The 18584-nt window shown below is 33.1% G+C and overlaps 4 protein-coding genes across 8 annotated transcripts in view; 1 reads left to right on the forward strand and 3 right to left on the reverse strand.

Moving 5' to 3' along the window:
- Positions 1–74: 74 nt before the first annotated feature.
- Positions 75–3237, reverse strand: LOC140043905 (leucine-rich repeat-containing protein 42-like). Of its 3 annotated transcripts, none has more exons than XM_072088386.1 (6): positions 3141–3237; positions 2367–2773; positions 2047–2165; positions 1395–1483; positions 1130–1286; positions 75–905 (listed from the first exon to the last, which is right to left on the reverse strand). In XM_072088386.1, exons 2-6 carry the CDS (start codon positions 2732–2734, stop codon positions 379–381), a joined length of 1260 nt encoding a protein of 419 aa, XP_071944487.1. In that variant the 5' UTR covers positions 2735–2773; positions 3141–3237; the 3' UTR covers positions 75–378. The 3 variants fall into 3 exon arrangements, with proteins under 3 accessions (XP_071944487.1, XP_071944488.1, XP_071944486.1); XM_072088387.1 differs by having other exon boundaries at positions 3204–3232; XM_072088385.1 differs by having other exon boundaries at positions 2367–3230.
- A 2655-nt stretch (positions 3238–5892) lies between these two features.
- Positions 5893–8492, reverse strand: LOC140043906 (uncharacterized). 3 transcript variants are annotated; one of them, XM_072088390.1, is made up of 2 exons: positions 8387–8492; positions 5893–7943 (listed from the first exon to the last, which is right to left on the reverse strand). In XM_072088390.1, exon 2 carries the CDS (start codon positions 7879–7881, stop codon positions 6589–6591), a length of 1293 nt encoding a protein of 430 aa, XP_071944491.1. In that variant the 5' UTR covers positions 7882–7943; positions 8387–8492; the 3' UTR covers positions 5893–6588. The 3 variants fall into 3 exon arrangements, with proteins under 3 accessions (XP_071944491.1, XP_071944490.1, XP_071944492.1); XM_072088389.1 differs by having other exon boundaries at positions 8383–8492; XM_072088391.1 differs by having other exon boundaries at positions 5893–7955; positions 8383–8492.
- Positions 8493–8942: 450 nt separating this feature from the next.
- LOC140045336 (ubiquitin-conjugating enzyme E2 L3-like) lies at positions 8943–14275 on the forward strand. The gene is made up of 4 exons (XM_072090191.1): positions 8943–9094; positions 9751–9876; positions 10735–10924; positions 12642–14275. The coding sequence occupies exons 1-4, from the start codon at positions 9068–9070 to the stop codon at positions 12794–12796; spliced, it is 498 nt and encodes a 165-aa protein (XP_071946292.1). The 5' UTR covers positions 8943–9067; the 3' UTR covers positions 12797–14275.
- A 3718-nt stretch (positions 14276–17993) lies between these two features.
- Positions 17994–18584, reverse strand: part of LOC140045338 (uncharacterized) — a 44615-nt gene continuing 44024 nt past the window's right edge. Inside the window, exon 12 of the mRNA XM_072090193.1 lies at positions 17994–18501. Coding sequence (XP_071946294.1) covers positions 18448–18501 — 54 coding nt within the window. The 3' untranslated portion in view covers positions 17994–18447. The remainder of the gene's footprint in view (positions 18502–18584) is intronic.

The following is an 18584-nucleotide window of genomic DNA, read 5'->3' on the forward strand; positions in this document are numbered from 1 at the left end:
GCTATACAGTTTTATGGCTTCATCACAAAAAAGTTATACAGTATTCAGTACTTTCATAGACAATTGTTTCCAACATTTATTTAGTATTTTCATTTCATTTCATTTCTTTATTCGACAACAAGCGGTCCAGGGATTGCGACAGCAACAGAGCGCCATAACACATTTGTGTCCGCAATCCCTGTAACATACAACTTAATACAAGTTAAAAATGAATATAAAATATACAGAATATATAAAAAATTGAATTAATTTGTATTACTGTGGTACACAATTTAAAATACACCTATACAATTAAATTAATTATTCTTTCTACAAATTGTACATAAAACCTGATAAGATGTTTATCCAATATACATAGTTCCTTAATATTCATAAACATTATTTTACTTTTTTTTTACGTATAAACTTTTTAATTGGTAAAGGTTTTAATTGACTAGTTTCTATATTTTCATCAAAAGGTTTTAAATCATTTTCACAAATATCTGCATGCAGGTCAGAACCTTGATTAAATAAAGTAGAATCAATGGAACCAGATTCATTTTGTACGTGATCTAGCGCAAACAATAATTTATTTCCTCTAAAATTAGTTTTTTTCATCTGCACCTTAGAAGGTAAATTCTCAACACCTTTTTTATCCTGTCCTTTTAAATAGTCATTTGTTTTGTTACCACATTTATAATATTCCTTAGTCCCCTTTAGTTTTCTCCTCTTCCTTACTCTGCTATCACCATCAACATCTGTGTTTTCACAATGTTTTTCTGCTCGTTGTTCATGTTCAATTTTATTATTACTTAAGTTTGTTAGTTTATCTTTTTTTACGAAGTCTAATGATATTAGCCGCATTTTTCTTGCTCCTTGCAAGGCTGATTTTTTAACGCAAGTTCTTTTAGAGGTCAGCTGACCGTCTGTAATTAAAAGAAATAATCATTCTCAGTAAAGTATTTATTAAAGATGTATAGTCCCCCAAAAACATTAGTTGATAACATTTTTTATTGTGAAAACACTGCCGGTGGTCCAGGCATAGATTAGTGTGACCGTCACAAAAAGTTGTATACATCCTGACTGCATGGACAACATTACTGTTACAGGGAAAACTCATCCTTGTGATATATTCTTTGATTGCACTTACAAAATTGTTTAGCTTGTGATGTTGGCTCTGGTACCTCTTCTAGCCAGTTGTGGATCATAGTAGACGCCCATCCACTTGTTTTTATTTCAACAAATTGTCGGTCTTCTTTCATGGTTGTAAGATTGAGGGTGCCACACACAGACTTTAACCCATTATTCTAAAAATAAAGCATCACATAACTTTGTTATCAGGAAAAATGGATTGAGAGAAAAACAATTATCATTTTAAAAAGATATTTTGACAGAAAGTATGTTTTTATACTCACCGATATAAGATTATCTGACAAATCCAAGAATTTGATGTTCTTAAATGTCAACAAATAACGTATGCATGAATCTGTAATCTGAAGATTACCTAACAAAAGGAAATTAAAAATGTTCATTTTAAATAAAATTATTTTAATTTTATATTATATTTTATATATTTCACTATCTAAAGTTCAAATAATAAATATTAATGTTGTATATTCTAAAAGATGTATTTTCATATCATATTGAGAAGTACTAGCAACAGGGACGTAGCCAGCATGAGGCGCTTGCCTCATCTGAAATTTTCACTACCCACCTCAATGCCCCAGCAGAGATAGTCATATTATTTTATATTAATAATTATATTTAAAGCATCTTTGCCTCGTCTGTTTTTAACCTTTCTCTACAGAGTTTTTTTTCCTTCATTTCTGTACACTGTATATGGTATTTCACTCACATGATTTATATTGTAAACATAAATAAAGTTTATCTTTAACTTTCAACTTTTATTGCCACTAAAAAAATATATATATATTTTGTTAAAAATTACAGCATGGCTATAGGAGGTTAAAAAAATAGACTTCTCATAATTGAGTTTAACCCCTTTTACAAATATAAATTACATTACTCATGTCAATACAATAAAAAATAGCATTTTCAAAATACTACCTGCTAATTGAAGAGTTGTCAATTCGACTGGCCCATCGTGCATCATTCGTGCCGGTGTTGTTAGACTCCTTAATCCAGATTCACCGATTAAATTATGTGACAATCCAAGATGTTTCAATCTGCAAAATGTATATTAATACGCTGCGGTAATTTAAAACTTCTCCATATTTCATTAGACAAAGTTACACAGATACTCCTACTCATTTTCTTTTTAACTTTATTATACATTTTGTATACATTGAATGAGTGTCATATTGGCTTATGAATATTAATGAGTTCAATATTGTCTAATTCGCAACACCCACAAATCAGTTACAAACCTTTTAAGCCGTGCTACTATTCTCAAAATGATGTGATCATCATCCAAAGCACAGTTTTCCAGGTCCAGGGATACAAGTCCTTCACAATGCAGCAACACTTCCAACTTCTCTGCGTACTCATTAACTATATCTTTCTGATTAACCAGACTTAAAGACGTAAGTAAGTCGGTACCGTAGCAAGATACAAACGACTTTAGTGTTTTATTACAAAATGAAAAGACTGTTTTGGATTTCTGAAGTTCGGTTGCACGTGTGAAGATCTGTTTGCCGATGATGTCTGGTATGCATTCAAAGCTTTCAACATCCTTCACATTACGTGCAACAAAATCAATACAAATATCTAACAGTGTTTCAGGTGATGATGACATTGTCTTCTTTTTTTAGTACAATGCAAACCTGAAACCACTCTACAAAAAAAAAGTGATACTTAATATTAATAATAATAAAGTATTAACTTATTTACAGCATTTGCCATTAATTAGGCCTAGGCCTATTCAAATCCATTGTTTAATTACTAAATTAGCTAGGCCATTATTTACCTAAACTAGGCTTGAAATATTATTTACAGTATAAGTTATACTGTAAATAATATTTCAAGCCTAGGTCTACCAGTAGGCTAGTAGGCCTAGCCTAGTCCTCGATCTAGCCTAGAAGTAGTACAGTAGTAGGCCTACTAGCCTAGGCCTAAACAAGGAACACGACGGTACGTGTGTGATTGTAGCCTAGCTTAGTCTAGTAGTAGTAAAGTAGCTAGTTTAGCTATCAACGGCCTACTTATATTAATGTTTTAGGCCTAAGTCCTAGGCTTATTTTAAGTATTTCTATTAAATTTGCCGCCTCATTTTCTCTCTGCTGCTGCTCTGGTCTGTGTGTGTTGTGTTGAGATTCGATCGATCGATCAAAATCGATCATTATCGCTAAACCGTTGGGGGCGACAGACATAAATAAGTGATAAACACGGTACCTGTACTTGGTACTTGCTAGTATAGGGTTATACGTTTTTATTTTACACTACAATATTTTTAGAGTTACAGTATGTTCACACTGTTTGGTTAATTTTATCATAATTGCGTTTAATGATTAATGTATTCCACAATGAATGAAGTTAACAACATAGGTTTTTTATAACATTCTCACGACACCGATTAATATATTGTTTACATAATGTTTAATCATGGAGGAATTAAAAAATTCTTCCATTCCTGCTCTTTCTATATTAGTTTCCATTCACTATTGTTCATGAGAAACAATGCTCTTCTATAGCTAGTTTCAATCCCTCCCACTGTGTGAGGAACTTGCTATTGTTTCTGGCTTTTACACCAGTCCCACCCTTTTCCACTTAGATTCCAAGTTTCCTGGACTTTCTGCATTTCTATTCTCACTCCTGAGGACGATCAAAGCATATTGATCGAAACGTCAAGAAACTCAACAGTTCTTTTCAGAACTAAGATACGTGGTGTACCGCAAACTTTATATTAATATTTGATTTCGCCATGCAAACTTCAAACAATAAAATGTAACCTGTACGTATTTATTGCCCACTCTGCCTGTTGACTAAATCCGGTCTGCATTTTATATTATGCCATAAAGACATAATTGTATTTATCTTACGGCCAGATACTTTTGACAGAATTATAGATCTATGGCTAACATTTCCGTCGTGCTAAAAAAACGACAGTCATAGAGGGAAATGACAGTGCAGTATATCCATTGTATTTTATTCATGATGTATGCCGAAATATCTCGTCAATCCTTTCAATAATAAAAATACTACCATTTTATGACCATGCATTGGTGGGAGGCACAGTACTACCTTTTTGTAATATGGGGCCTGTACCCGGGTAAATTGTTTCGGTGAATACAGAATAATAATCATCATAATGTGTAAAAGGATTATATGATAATGGAACTCCGAAAAAAGTGAGACAAGATTCAATAATTCGAACTTTATTTATACCTGTAGAAGGAAGTTCAATATAAAACCGTAGTAGTTTGTTTACTTTACAATGCATTATCGATCTAATCTTACCAACATTACCAATTTCAAAGATAAAGGGTGCATTATTATAATAATAATAATAATAACTACAGTGCGCGATCGGCCGGATAATTTAAAGTTAAAAATGCAGACTTTGAATAGGTTATTTTGTAGTTGTAATAAAGTTCTGTAGACGATAAACGATAGAAAAATGTTTTCACTTATAAAATGACAAAATAAATGGTTAAATTCAACCAAAAATCCATTGGCTGGCACCCACCACCCAATTTGACTATTTTTTGCTTTAAATTCTAGTTTCTTTCAGGTAAATACATTTGATTTCGATCGATTTTTGGTCAAAGTGGATAACTATATTATGTGGCATTAAAATAGCATATTCAACAAAAAGAAAAAAAAAGTACACATTTAAGTGGACAAGGGAGGAGCACGTAAACGTTAACTTTAACGGATGACGTCAACATTCTACTAATTTGCATAACAGTAAAGTTTGGCCAACAGTTGCGCTAACGTACTGTTTGATTGTGCAATGTGTATAGAACGCAATGTATGTATGTAAAGGTTTTAATTGACTAGTTTCTATATTTTCATCAAAAGGTTTTAAATCATTTTCACAAATATCTGCATGCAGGTCAGAACCTTGATTAAATAAGGTAGAAGCAATGGAACCAGATTCATTTTGTACGTGATTAAGCGCAAACAATAATTTATTTCCTCTAAAATTAGTTTTTTTTCATCTGCACTTTAGAAGGTGTCACCATGGAGCTCTAATTTATAGCTCCATTGTGTCACATATCTATCTCTATATCTAATATGTGTGTATGACGTCACAGTGGGGAGTTCCCAGAATGCTTTTGAATAAAAAGTTACTCTCTCTCTCATTGATCTCAGTGGTTTGTCAATTTATTTCTTGCAACTAATAATTGCAATACAGTATATACGTTTAACAACGTCACAAGGTAAATTCTTTTTTATCCTGTAGTTTTAAATAGTCCTTTGTTTTGTTAGCACATTTATAATATTTTTTAGTCTCCTTTAGTTTTCGTCCAATCTGTACTTTTTTTTGTTCAATTTTGTATCCGCTTTCCACCAAAGCTAGTTTATTTAACGTTGGTAAGTTTCAACCTTTATTTTCACCTTCATGAAAAACGAAAATTTGATTTCAAAAATATTTTGGGAAGGAGATGAATTTTTTCAATTTTAGTTTATTTAAATTAATAAATACATTAAAAACCGGTAAATTATTGCATTGTTAAGACGTCATTGACACAAACGAAGCAATGTTTGGCGTCCGCGTACAAATGCTGATATGACGAATACTATCAAGCGTGTATCAACCATTATTTAAAAAAAAAAATACACAGTGAGCAAAAAAAAACACCACCACAGATTTCTTATCTATATAATATTTATTATATAACAACCTGATTATAATACATTTTTTTCATAATTATAATTATTTTTGAATATATCATTTTATAAAATATGATTGCATATCTGTAAACATTATATGGGTTTACGAATACCCGCTTTATGAACATAAAGACTACATAAACAAATAAATATATATACTGTATCATTTTAATTAAAGATGTATTGTCTCCCAAAAACATGAAAAATGAAGATTAGTTAAATCAGACTTTGAATAGGTTATTTTGTAGTTTTAATATAGTTAATCACTTTCGTAGAAAAAATACCCACAAAATAAATAATGTTTTCACTTATAAAATAACATAATAAATGGTCAAATTCAACTGAAAATCCATTGGCTGGCAGCCAATTTTTACCATTTTATGCTTTAAATTACAGTTTTTCAGCTAAATAATTTTGTTTAGATCCAATTTTTGGTCAAAGTGGATAACTATTAAAAATGGCATACAGTATGCAACAACAAAAAATTGTAAAAATTATTTTTCAGGGGGAAAATACATCTTTAAACACTAGGCTAGGTGTATTTAAATGGGATATTTCTACTTCACTAGATGCAGTATTGAATTCTCGTTGGGGCAGCTCAACACTACATTTATATTGATTACTGACAGTTATCCCAATGATGAGAGTGAGTATTGTATTTAAAAAGAGATAGTTATTCTATAACCTGAGAAAGATAAAGAGATCCTTTATTGCAAATAAAGATAGCTATCCTCCCACACACGTTGACAAAAATATAAAAAAGGTAAATCTCGCAATATTGCAACAAAATTGAATGGTGTGACTTTGAAAGATCTATTGTATGAAAGATAAGAACTCATCGTTGTACGAAGATTGTTTTCTTTTTGGTTTTGGAATATGACATAAACGTTCCCTCGATGTTGTCCAGTTATTGTCATGGACACCAACCAAACATCCCGCAGCGTCTTCCTGACTTTGTCTACAACAAATCCAGTAATGTCTGCCGTAATGGCCATCTTTATAGTAACCTTTGGGATGCCACCGGCACAGCGAAACATCACCACTCGGATCTTTTATCTTCCCACAATGCATGCACGGGTCATCTCTGTAGCTGTTGCTTTCGGACCATTTTGAGTCGACACCGCCGATGTCGTAGAATTCAATTAACCATTTGAAATCCTGACAGACGCATTTGAGTACTGCTAGATCACGAGTTGGCAGAAGGTGAAAAATTTGATACACGATGTCGAGATCCAGAATGTCAAAATAACAAAAATCACTCATATAATCAACTTGTTTGATAAGATCACTCTCAGAGTCGGAATCCTCATCAAGGGGATTACACAGGATTAAGTGGGATTGTAGGATTAGGTTTTGCAGATAACCAAAATCTGCCGATATTGGCTTTCGCGGATATCTCCTTACTGGGTTTGATTGTCTAGTTGTGCACATTTTTGATCGAACCAGATCATTCATTTCTGAAGATGTTATCGGTTGAGACGCCGTATTAACATCAAATGTCAACTGGGAAACAAACTTCTTCCTATAAATAGATGTGTATGTTCTTCTTGTAAGTTTCTCATAATGTTGATGTTCATCTTTCTGATATGTGGACACATTATCTTCTCTAAATATAGACAATTTTTGTTGAGCATCATCTTCGATCATGTGTGTTCTCGCGTTATTAATTCTTTCAGAATTTAAAATATAAGTATGATATGACGAAACAAAAGTTGGCTTTCCATTTCGCTGTAATTCGTGGGATTGTTGCTCCGATGATGAATAAATTTTAGGATTAGACAATGCAACCGATCCAATATTAAGATACAACTGTGAGCAATATTGAATATTTGTTGATTTATCATCAATTTCAAACAAATTTATTTTAAGAGCTGGTATTATAGAATGATAATATGTGCTTTCATATGGTTTTAGTTTTATCTTTTCTGGTGTACTTTCACTTTTTGGTTTCTTTCTTGAAGTTAAGTTAACTTTTAAAACAAGTCGCCGATCAAGTGCAATAACAGAAGTCTCACATGATTGAATGTTGAGACTATTTTTAACTGGGTCAGCGTAAACTTTTATCAATAGGGCCTGATTTCCAAAATTTAAATCTGATGTTTCCATTTCTATATGGCAGTGGAGATCACCTGATTCATACAGTATATGCCTACTGGTGGTACTTCTATCTGCAAAAAAAACTATATTTAGATAAAAAGAAATGAATATAATATTAATATATATTATATACAGCAGCCAGTGTTTGTCTTTAGACTGGTATTACTTACTGGGTCATTTTTCGTCACAGTCCTACTCTAAAATAAGTTTAACATATACTAATCTTAGTCTTACAGGCCAACGATATCCCTACATAGAGGAGAACGAACGGCATGCAATGAAGACGACCACCACCACGTACAAACACATGACAGCCTCTCTCTAATTGAGTCCTCCTCCTGCTGTTGTTGGACTAGTTATTCTATATTAGTTAGAGCCTAGCTAGTACTAGAACTAGGCCTAGCTAGGCCTAACTAGCTACTACTAGAGTGTGTGGCCGCCGCAAACCGACAATTTAATCTGGCTGAAATTTCATTCTTAATACTCTCATATTAGGTTAAAATTACTTACATACTGTATTTATTATAACTTTCCCTTAGAAACCTCTATAAATTCAACATCTTTTGTAATCATTTTTGGACATTTGTCATTGATGATATCAATTTGTGATTCCCGGCCACTTGTTGTTGTTTTGCACTTCCGGGTCATACTGTTGAATATACGTTATTCGATCAAGGGCGCCTCGCACGTCGAGTAGGGAAACGTTATTCTCATCGACATAGAGGAAATAATACATGACTCTAAAATACGAATTATGCGTAGGCCTATGGTATATTTATAAAAATGTTGGGGTATTAATAAAAGATCAAATAATAAACAATCAATCAATCAATATTTATTATAATAAATATTAATTATATGAAAAAAACCCAATTATTGTTTATTAAATGAAATTTAATTAACACAATTTATTTTGTTAAAATAAAAATAAATATAGGATCCATAAATATAATTTAATTATAATACTGTATATCGAAATGTTTAAGAAAAATATATTTTAGGAAATTCCAACTTTCGCAATTACTGTACTAATAGCTTCTGTAATATTCCCGCAAGTCATCTTTTTTCTTGGGGGCGCACGACACGACGGCGAGATCTCGCGATATCGACCACCACCACACGCACCACCACCGACGACGACCCGATCTAACAAAAAAGGCCAGGCGAGGCAGGGCGATTGTTCTTGTAGAATAAGATGGCGGCTTCACGAAGATTAGCCAAGGTTTGAAATTCATTTCCGACATTATGTAAACAAAAATAGAAGTCAATATTTTCTGATATTATACACTAAGTTATTTGCCTTTTATTAGTATTGATTTATAGTATTGTACTGATTATTAACGTCTGTCAGTTTCTGAAATTCTTTTACCATTTTGGATTTCCCCGCTCGCCTAGGCTTCTTACTCTACTACTACTAGCCTAGCTAGCTAGGCCTACCCTTCTGCTAGCCGTCAGGCAAGGCTAGATTAGTAAGGGCTAGTAGTAGTAGTAGTAGTAGGGTAGGCCACATACACACATGCAGGCCTAACTAGGAAATGTTTAGGTAGGCACTACGGTGAAAATATTCCCATTTTGTTTATTTTTTTGGATTAGGCCTAATTTAGATGAGGCTTCAAATTTCCAAGCAATACCAATTTTTATGAAATTTCATTTGTCAAAAGAAAGAAATTCACGCAATTTTAAGAGTCGCGCTTTCAAATAAAATTTGTGAAATATGTTACTGTTAAGTGTTAGTGACTTGCAACAAGATGTCAATAAATCTGTAGATCATGTGATGTTAAATGAGCCAAATACCTAGATACTGATAATAAAGGAGCATAGGCCTAGTAGTAGTAGTATATCAACAACAGCTTCCCTGATACATTTTTTATTTCACAGGAATTAAAAGAACTCATGGACGCAATAAAGAAAAAAAAAGAAGGTTGTGGTCTAGGCCTAGTTGGGCTGACAGAAGTTGAAGCAGATCATTCAAATATTTTATTGTGGAAAGCAAAAATTGATCCTGTGAGTAATACTAGTATACCATTACTTGAAACGATCTGTACTTGCCTTAAATCTTAAACTCCTTGCCACCATGCCTAAGCGCTAAGCTTTTCAGTAACCCATAATTGTCATGTATACATTTAAAGCCCCATTCCCTACGTTTTTTAGATCTAATTTAAGATCACAAACTATATTTAATGTAAAAATAATACTATATGGTCCTATTGCGATAACTTTTTTCGTCTTTAAACGGTTAAAAATGTGAAAAATAAGCCGATTCTAATAATTATAGCGGCCCGCTATAAATCCCAAAATGCATTGCGCGCGGATTGATATTTTTGTTTTTCACCTGTAATTCGCCCACTTTTCGATCGATCATGAGGCCAAAACAAATGGAAGACTTTTCAGCGAAAATACCGGGTTTTCCCCAATTTGTATCAACGGAGTCTGGCAAAAATAGAAAGACAATTAATACAGCAACTATACAACGTCAGGCTAGGTATATAGCTCGCGTACGATGTTCGTACGTTACCGATGTTTACCAGCTAGGCCTACAAAACTAAGCCTAGCTAGGCTAGGCCTAAGACCGTCCACGAGAGGTCGATCGCCGCGAGCTACTTAGGTAGTGCATTGTTTCTCACTTTTTATCATAATTTACCATAAAACGTACATATAAGACAAGGAATGACATGGTTTAATGTTTTTAAAGTGATATATATGTATTATTTTCCAAAAAACGTCCAAAATTGCAGGGAAGGGGTCTTTAAACCCTTGCCAGCATATCCCTTACTTTTCAGTTTAAAAAATAAGATAACCCTAGCCTGCATGCATTTGAACTATGCCTAAAAGCAATCATGATTTGTCATTAATTTCTTTCAGGAAGGTGTACCTTACAAAGACAAAGGAACATTTGTAGTAACAATTTCATTCCCGGCGGAGTATCCATTTAAGCCTCCAAAGATGAAGTTTGAGACTCCAATCTATCATCCTAATATCGATGAAAAGGGTCAACTCTGTCTACCAATTATTAGTCCTGAAAATTGGAAACCAGCTACACGGACAATGCAAAGTAAGTAACCTTTGTTCACTACTTAGCCATCTTCCTAACCCTAAAGCTTTGTCTACACTATCAAACTAGTTTGACAAAAAAAAAAGTGTGATGTGCCAAAATATGGTAGTGATATGACATCATCATGCCTAGTCCATCACGTAAGGAAAAGGCAAGTGTTCCAGGCCCCCTCTATCCATAGTTTTCGTAGTAAAACGTAGTGCCCATTGTACAGATTTTCATTTAAAATGATCGTACTGGCGTTCCTACAATTTAAGGATAGAAAAAAAGACCTCTCTTTAATTTTCCCAGACATTGACAAAACTACATACGCGTGAATACAAATTAAATTTTTCAATGATGAAAGAGGCACTGATGAACTAGCTAGCTTCTAATGTTCTAATATAGTAATGGAACGTTGATCCTACTATCATCGTACAAAGGATGCTGACAGAGAACTGTACATTCACAGTGCTTAACCCTTTAGCACCTGAAGAAATAATGTAATGTTCAAGTGTATTACTTCCTGTACAGTTATTTAAATATATAGGAAATCAGAGACTATTATAAACAAAATACAATATTTTTTTTCTGGTTCATAAGTTTGCATTACAAGGTGTATTTATTTGAAGGAATACTAAATTACCTTTCCGGTAACGTAAATTTTGTCAACATTTGACATTATAATCATGACCATTTGACGGTATTAGGCCTAGGCTAGACAAACTAGCCTATCTCATTCGTAGCCTGGTTGGCAGGCTGCATGTTTTCGCCCAATTGAAGGCTGGCCTAGAGGAAGACCTACAGTAGGCTTGAAATAATAAATTATGACCTAAAATTTACTAATTTCAATAGCAAAATATACTACTTATTTGTGAAACATCGATATCACTATTGGCAGATAAATCTAAATCGATATTTTGACTAAAAAATCCACCTTCTTTCTCTAAGAAATCGAAATCTTGCTGCACGTTCATGCTGTTCCGGCGAGTTATTTTTTCCAAACGAAAACAATAGATCCAACCTTTGAACGGAAATTACGTTGCTTAGTCAAATAGAAGGCACAAAAGATGATGTCATTCTAAAAGGGGATTTTCCAAGCTTTATGTCACTGTTTTTCGTTTGGTGCTAGGCTTCACAGAACAAGAGCTGTTTAAAAGCCAGGACGGTTGCGGGCGGTTTAGGTACTAATACGCAGGGCGGTTTCGGGCTAAAGGGTTAAGCTATTTGGTGAACACTGCCAAAAAAACACAGCTTACAGGAGGAAGGCATGCATGTGTTTTTTTCCTACATGAGGATATTGGTGGTGTTGTTGTGTGGGGTCGGTATTGATAAAATCATGGTTAAGACAGTGGAACCGTAATTACGTAACCATAACATCGGCAAGGGTTCGAGACTCACTCACTCCATGGTTCTGGTGGTAGAATGAGTATTTTCGGATAAGGACTATAAACCGTAGCTCCAGTATACACATCTAGCTCATGTGCACTTTAAACAACCTAGTACATCTTTCGAGACGAGTAGGTGTTATCCCGGTGTACTAGTACACACAAACAGCCACTGTCAGTCACAGCCACTGTCAGTCACAGCCACTGATCATAACTGGGCCCTCTGGGAGGACAGTCTTTGACTGTAGAGGCTACCCAGTATAATAAATAATAATGATTATAATAACTACTGTACCCAACCGACAAGTTGGTAGGGTAGATTTCTAATTTTCATTTTCTCTTCTCTGCAGTTCTAGAAAGCCTTATCTCTTTAGTACTAAACCCGGAACCAGAACACCCACTACGTGCAGATGTAGCTGAAGAATACAAGAACAACCGTGACAAATATATGAAGAAAGCTCAAGATTTAGTTAAAAATCAAGACAAAAGAGAAGACAAGTCTTGATTGATTATTACATCTGAAATCAAGGAAGGCAAAGTTAAAAACAAAAATCGGATCAATTTTGTGATTTTCTCCCTTTAAAACTTCCTTGCATCTACATCAACTTTAAATAATAGAGATTGCAAAATATTATACAACATAAGGTTTTCCTATGTAAGACATGACACCAATTTTGTGTGCAATTTCATATAGTTGTTGTTATTATACTATTCAACTCACTGTTCCTTTTAAATAATACTTTCTTATATTGAAAAACACTGTCTTTTTCAAACAATTGTTTTATTCAAATTCCGTAGATGTTAAAAATTTAAATACATTGATTCCACTGTATAACATCAAGTATTTAAGAAGCCTATATTATCGTTTTTATTCTATCATATGGTACGATTGTTTTTACGAGCTGGAAAAGAACGTCGGCCGACAATGCCAGGCAGATTTATGTAAGTGGAGGCTATTATGATTTCTGTGATATCTTTATATACAAATTTCCAGTTTCAAGTAGGTATTTGCAAGACCCTTAGAAGCTGCAATAAAAAGCTAGTAGATTTAGTCTTTTACATTCATAGTTTTTCAAAGTTTAATTAATATATCTTGCCTAATTTTGTATTGTATATTCAGAGGGCGCTAAACACATCATTGACAATTTTCTGGAGTAAGCTTAAATTAAAATTGAGGATAAATTATACTGAATATTAATTTGTTTAGCGATTAAACGTAGCAATAATACTGATCCAAGTACAAGACATTTTTTTTCGCACCCATCCTTAGATGTTTCTTTTATCATGAACCAAATAGCGCCCTCTGGATATATTAAACTTTTTGCATTGGGTTTGATATTGATTTCAGTAAAATAGTGTTTGTAAAATTGTTGCCAGGTTATTCAGAAAAATTTGCATAATTTTAATTTTAAAGCCAATTTGTAATGTCTGTATGCAAATTTAAATAGTTAGTCTGTTTGTGTGTACTATATAAAGGAGAAAAACACTGTTAATTAGAGTCGTTTATAAAAACTGAGATTGTTTATGTAGAAAATTACGTCATTAAATCTACGATTCCACTTGAGCAAGTGAATTGAAATGAGGAAAATCATGTGACCGCACTCATTTTCAATTTTGATATGTGTAAACGCCGGCACTAACTTGATTAGTGTTTAATTTTTATCTCAATCTTGGTTTTAAAATATTCTACTATATCAATTATCATAATTTCTAGTTCATAATTGATATGGTTGATAAATGATATGTAAACATAATATTATATTGCTCTTGTATTGTGAAATCAATATTTGTACAGATTTGACATATCTACTGTAGCAGGTCATTAATAAAACCCCGGTTAATACAGAAGCTGTTGGCAACCAAAGATTATTTGTTTTTCTATGCTCGTCGTTGTTGATGAATTAAATTTTCTAAAGATGGAGGTTCTTTTATTATGATTGGATCCCAGTGCAGGACCGTAGCCACCAGTTCGATGAAGATTCGTTGCGTACTTTTTTTTCTAATTGTAAATTGTAAACAGATCGTGCTCAACATAAAAATTATTAGAATAGGAACATTAACAACAAGCTTTTTCGTTAAGAACAATCTAAAAATACTCTGTTAAAGGTAAAATCCCGATTGGATACGACAAATGTTTCAACCTGACCACTTTTTCTTTGACAACCCAGTGGCTTGAACAGAGATTGTTCTCTTTTCTTGTGAAAACCGGATCACTTATTTCTTGTGGCTACATCATTGCAGTAGCATGCAACGTTTCGACCAATCACAAGCGATGAATTATTCAAACCGTCACTTGTCATTGGTTAACTCACTTGCATTGGGTTTACATCCTTGCGTTGTGCTTTAAATTACAGTTCCTCATTTCGAAGAAAATAATCATGTTTTATAAATAGTTTGGAATGCAATAGTGTACTCTACTAATCTGCTATGCCTCCCACTCAGGGGTTTTGATGCAAAGATTTATAGGTAATAATAGTAATAATATTTGTTTTAAAGCTCTGTCTACACTATTAAACTTTATGTGACAAAAAAATGTGCCTATATATGGACATGATACAAGATAACTTATGATGTCATATCACTACCATATTTTGGAATATCACTACCATATTTGGGCACGTCACACCTTTTTTTGTCAATCTAGTTTAATAGTGTAGACATAGCTTTATATAGCGCTTATTGCACAATGCTTCTAATTGTGCTTCACATTTTTACCCCAATCATTTTTTTTTGGATCAAACACGTATGGAAACATACTCCTATAATGCAGCTAGTAATCAACGCAATGTTGTGTCTTGATCTAACCGGGTACCCATTTATACACCTGGGTGGAGAAAGACAAATGTAAGTGTCTTGCCTATACAAGCAATGTGGCAAGATTTGGATTCAAACTCACGATCGGTAATCCAACGTCCAACACACTGTGCCATATGAAATTTGTATGTAATGTAATCAGATTTTGAGTTGACATGGATTTCCTGCATCTATTTTTGTTTACATATCTTGGTGAGTAGATGCGAGTGGTTGGCTACAACAAATATTAAGATGGTTAAAGGTCTCTCAACAACATCAAATATGTATGCTAATTAGGAATGGTCTTGATTAAATAAAAGCTGACTGGTACTGCCTCCGCAGCAGTCACTAAAATAGAAGACACGTACAGTGTTTTTTTTCGATCTATTACAATTTTGACTTCGTTTTAGAAGGTTTTGAAGTGTGCACTTTGATGTATTGTCCCCTGAAAATTTTTTATATTTTGTTGTTGAATATGCCACCTTAATGTCACATAATAGTTATTCACTTTGACCAAAAAAAATTGGATGGGAAAAATAATTATTTAACTGAAAAAACTGTAATTTAAAGCAAAAAAACAATCAAATTGGTTGCCAGACAATTGGTTTTTTAGTTAAAGTTAACCGTTTATTTTGTCATTTTATAACTGAAAAAATAATTTTTTTGATTATTTTTTTTCTAATGAAATGATTAACTTATTCAAAGTCTGATTTTATTATTAAATCATTCATTTCATTTTTTTTGAGAGACAATACATCTTTAACACAATAGTATGGTCAACACTATTGAAATGTGTGAAACAGTAGGTGAAAATAAGGCTGGATTTAATGTTGGTGCTACCATGTATTTAACCTTTGACCAGTCAAAGCTGCACTTAGCAGTAAAGTACCTTTATACGTTGATATATTATATTTATCGTAAGGGCGTGTGGCGCAGTGTGTTCGACTACTGATCGTGAGATCGAGGTTTGAGTCCTACTCTCACCGCATTGCTTGTATCCTTAGGAAAGATACTTTAATTGGGGTGGAGTTGTGGCTTGGTGGTAGTAATGCTTAGCTACCACTCCAAGGGCCATGGGTTCAAGTCCTGTCACATATGTCAGGATTTTTTCTAGGGACAAAATTACAACGCCACTACCAAAAACTTGTAATAAGACTGTGTTTATGTAGAGCATCTTGTGTATATGTTTGTCTTGTGAACCTCTGAGGGTCCCTAATGATCAGCAATTGCTGTATGGATCACCCTCATCAAATATGGTAAAAAAAAAAAATTACATTTGCCTCTCTCCACCCATGAGGTGTAATAATGTTCAGTGCTTAGAGGTTTCACAACATTAGGGGCTATATAAATCCTGAATATTATTATTTTTAACTTGTCTGAAGCTCCCTATTTGCCATTTAGTGGAAATATTTTCAACATCATTTGCATTGTGTAATAATATATTAACTGGTACTAATAAAATAAATTATAAATAATAAACAAATAATTACAGCAATCAACATTGACATTGCAAATCCTACAAATCCTATATTTTGAATTCTCATTTTTACCAAGCATTTGTGGGTAGTGGTTTCCGGGTCAACTTGTTCATTTCTTTACTTATCAAACCTATAGTATTTCCCTATCTAAATACAGTAATCGTATAATATGAATATGTATAACAATATGAACATACAGGATGTTATGTACAGTATAAATAAAGGTACAGTACTGTACATTTAACACCTCCTTTGGGGAATCCCCTCTTCTGGGGAATCCCCTCTTCATGGGCCTCTGCAACTCATGCATGTACAGTACTGTATTAATACAGTAATAATAATATTCATTTTTATATAGCGCTTATTGCTCAATGCTTCCAAGCGCTTCACATTACTGTATTACCCCATTTTTTTTGGAATAAACACGTATGAAAACATACTCCCATAATGCAGCTAGTAATCAGTTGTGTCTTGTCTTTCATAGAAAAAAAACCAGATTTCTAGACATTATAATTACATGAATTAATCAATGAAGTATTGAATGAAAATTGCTCACAAATTATTAAAAATATACTACAGTATCATAGCGATTCTATTTTGCATTTGTTGCAACAGAGAACAATGTGAAAGAAAAAGGTATACAAATAATTGTTATCTTAATTTATTCAATACTATCGATCTTCTGATAATTGGTATTGCCCCCTCTATAGAATTATATACAGTTAGTGATCATTAAATAATTGTATCGATAGTTAGTATTGTGCCCTCTAGAGTTTATAATAAGAGTGTTTTTCATATCATGTGGAGTGTTCCATGGCCTGTGTGAATGATAGGACGAAGGGGACTTTTTATTTTGTTCTTCTCAGTAGAGGATTGTAATGGGTATGGCTGTACTTAGCCCACTATATTACTACTTGAGACACACCTGTTCTCAGTTTTGGTTTTTTAATAAATGCCGAGTACCCTATACCGTACATAACACTAGTCATGTTTGTTATATACCATGTATTTCTAATGCTCTGTCTACACTATACAAACTTTGGTGAAAAAAAAATGCAATATGCCCATAAATAAATATGGATATAATGATGTCATATCACTACCATATTTGAGAATATCACTGCCATATTTGGGCACATCACACATTTGTGTCTAACTAGTTTGATAGTGTAGACAGAGCTTTAGGGAAATAAATAAAAGTGTTTTTTTTGTAAACGCACAAACCTAAATGATGAGTACATTTTATTACATAAACATAAAAAATATATTGCGTTTCGTACGTATAACACTTGAGTTGGGTACAGACAAAGTGAAGTACTACTAAGATAAAAATTACAAGAGATTTAAAAAGATAAAAAAACTAGAGGTACAGTATACAGAAGCAGACCAAAAAAATGAAAATAAATCTACAAATAAATAAAATAGTCACAATGCAATTAAATGAATTTTATTCAATAAATCCACAGAAAAATAGTTTAACATAAATATGTTTTAATCTGGAACAATTAAGATGAGTGGAAAAATATTTAGCTATAGGGTAAAAAATAGAACATTATTACTGTACTGATTTGGGTATATGATCTGGTTGGGTGATGAGCAATAAAGTGTATGCTAACAATTCATACATTGACAAGTTATTAGTGGGGTTATAACTGTTTGAGTGGGGCTATAACTGAGCCAGTACAGCATATTATTAGTAGGCACTTATAAAACCCACTTGGCTAAAAATGCAACTCGGAACTCAGCTATCTTTATGCTACACAGTGGCTACACACTAAGAAAAGGCACATAATGTTAGGTGTAGTAGAGAACATGCAGATATTTCTTCAATGAGATGTACCCATTGAGCATTATTGTTTAAATTGTGGAAATATTTAGTTGAATATTATAAATCTTGGGCTGCAACACTTTGTTTCAAATATTCGCTGTAAAGCTTCTCCTGAAATAAACAAGAAAAAAGGTTATTATTAATGGGAAGGTACATGATATTGTCTGCCGATATATTGTTGAATGTTCAATCTA

Source organism: Antedon mediterranea, chromosome 3 (assembly GCF_964355755.1).
Source record: "Antedon mediterranea chromosome 3, ecAntMedi1.1, whole genome shotgun sequence".
Classification (NCBI taxonomy): domain Eukaryota; kingdom Metazoa; phylum Echinodermata; class Crinoidea; order Comatulida; family Antedonidae; genus Antedon; species Antedon mediterranea.

Coding starts and splice junctions, on each gene's coding strand:
- LOC140043905 (XM_072088386.1), bottom strand. CDS start 2,734: ATGTCATCATCACCTGAAACACTGTTAGATATTTGTATTGATTTTGTT. Junction 1,287..1,394: donor TGTCAGATAATCTTATATCG/GTGAGTATAAAA, acceptor CTTTATTTTTAG/AATAATGGGTTAAAGTCTGT. Junction 906..1,129: donor ATCACAAGCTAAACAATTTT/GTAAGTGCAATC, acceptor TTTTAATTACAG/ACGGTCAGCTGACCTCTAAA.
- LOC140045336 (XM_072090191.1), top strand. CDS start 9,068: ATGGCGGCTTCACGAAGATTAGCCAAG. Junction 9,095..9,750: donor CTTCACGAAGATTAGCCAAG/GTTTGAAATTCA, acceptor TTTATTTCACAG/GAATTAAAAGAACTCATGGA. Junction 10,925..12,641: donor AGCTACACGGACAATGCAAA/GTAAGTAACCTT, acceptor TCTTCTCTGCAG/TTCTAGAAAGCCTTATCTCT.
- LOC140043906 (XM_072088390.1), bottom strand. CDS start 7,881: ATGGAAACATCAGATTTAAATTTTGGAAATCAGGCCCTATTGATAAAA.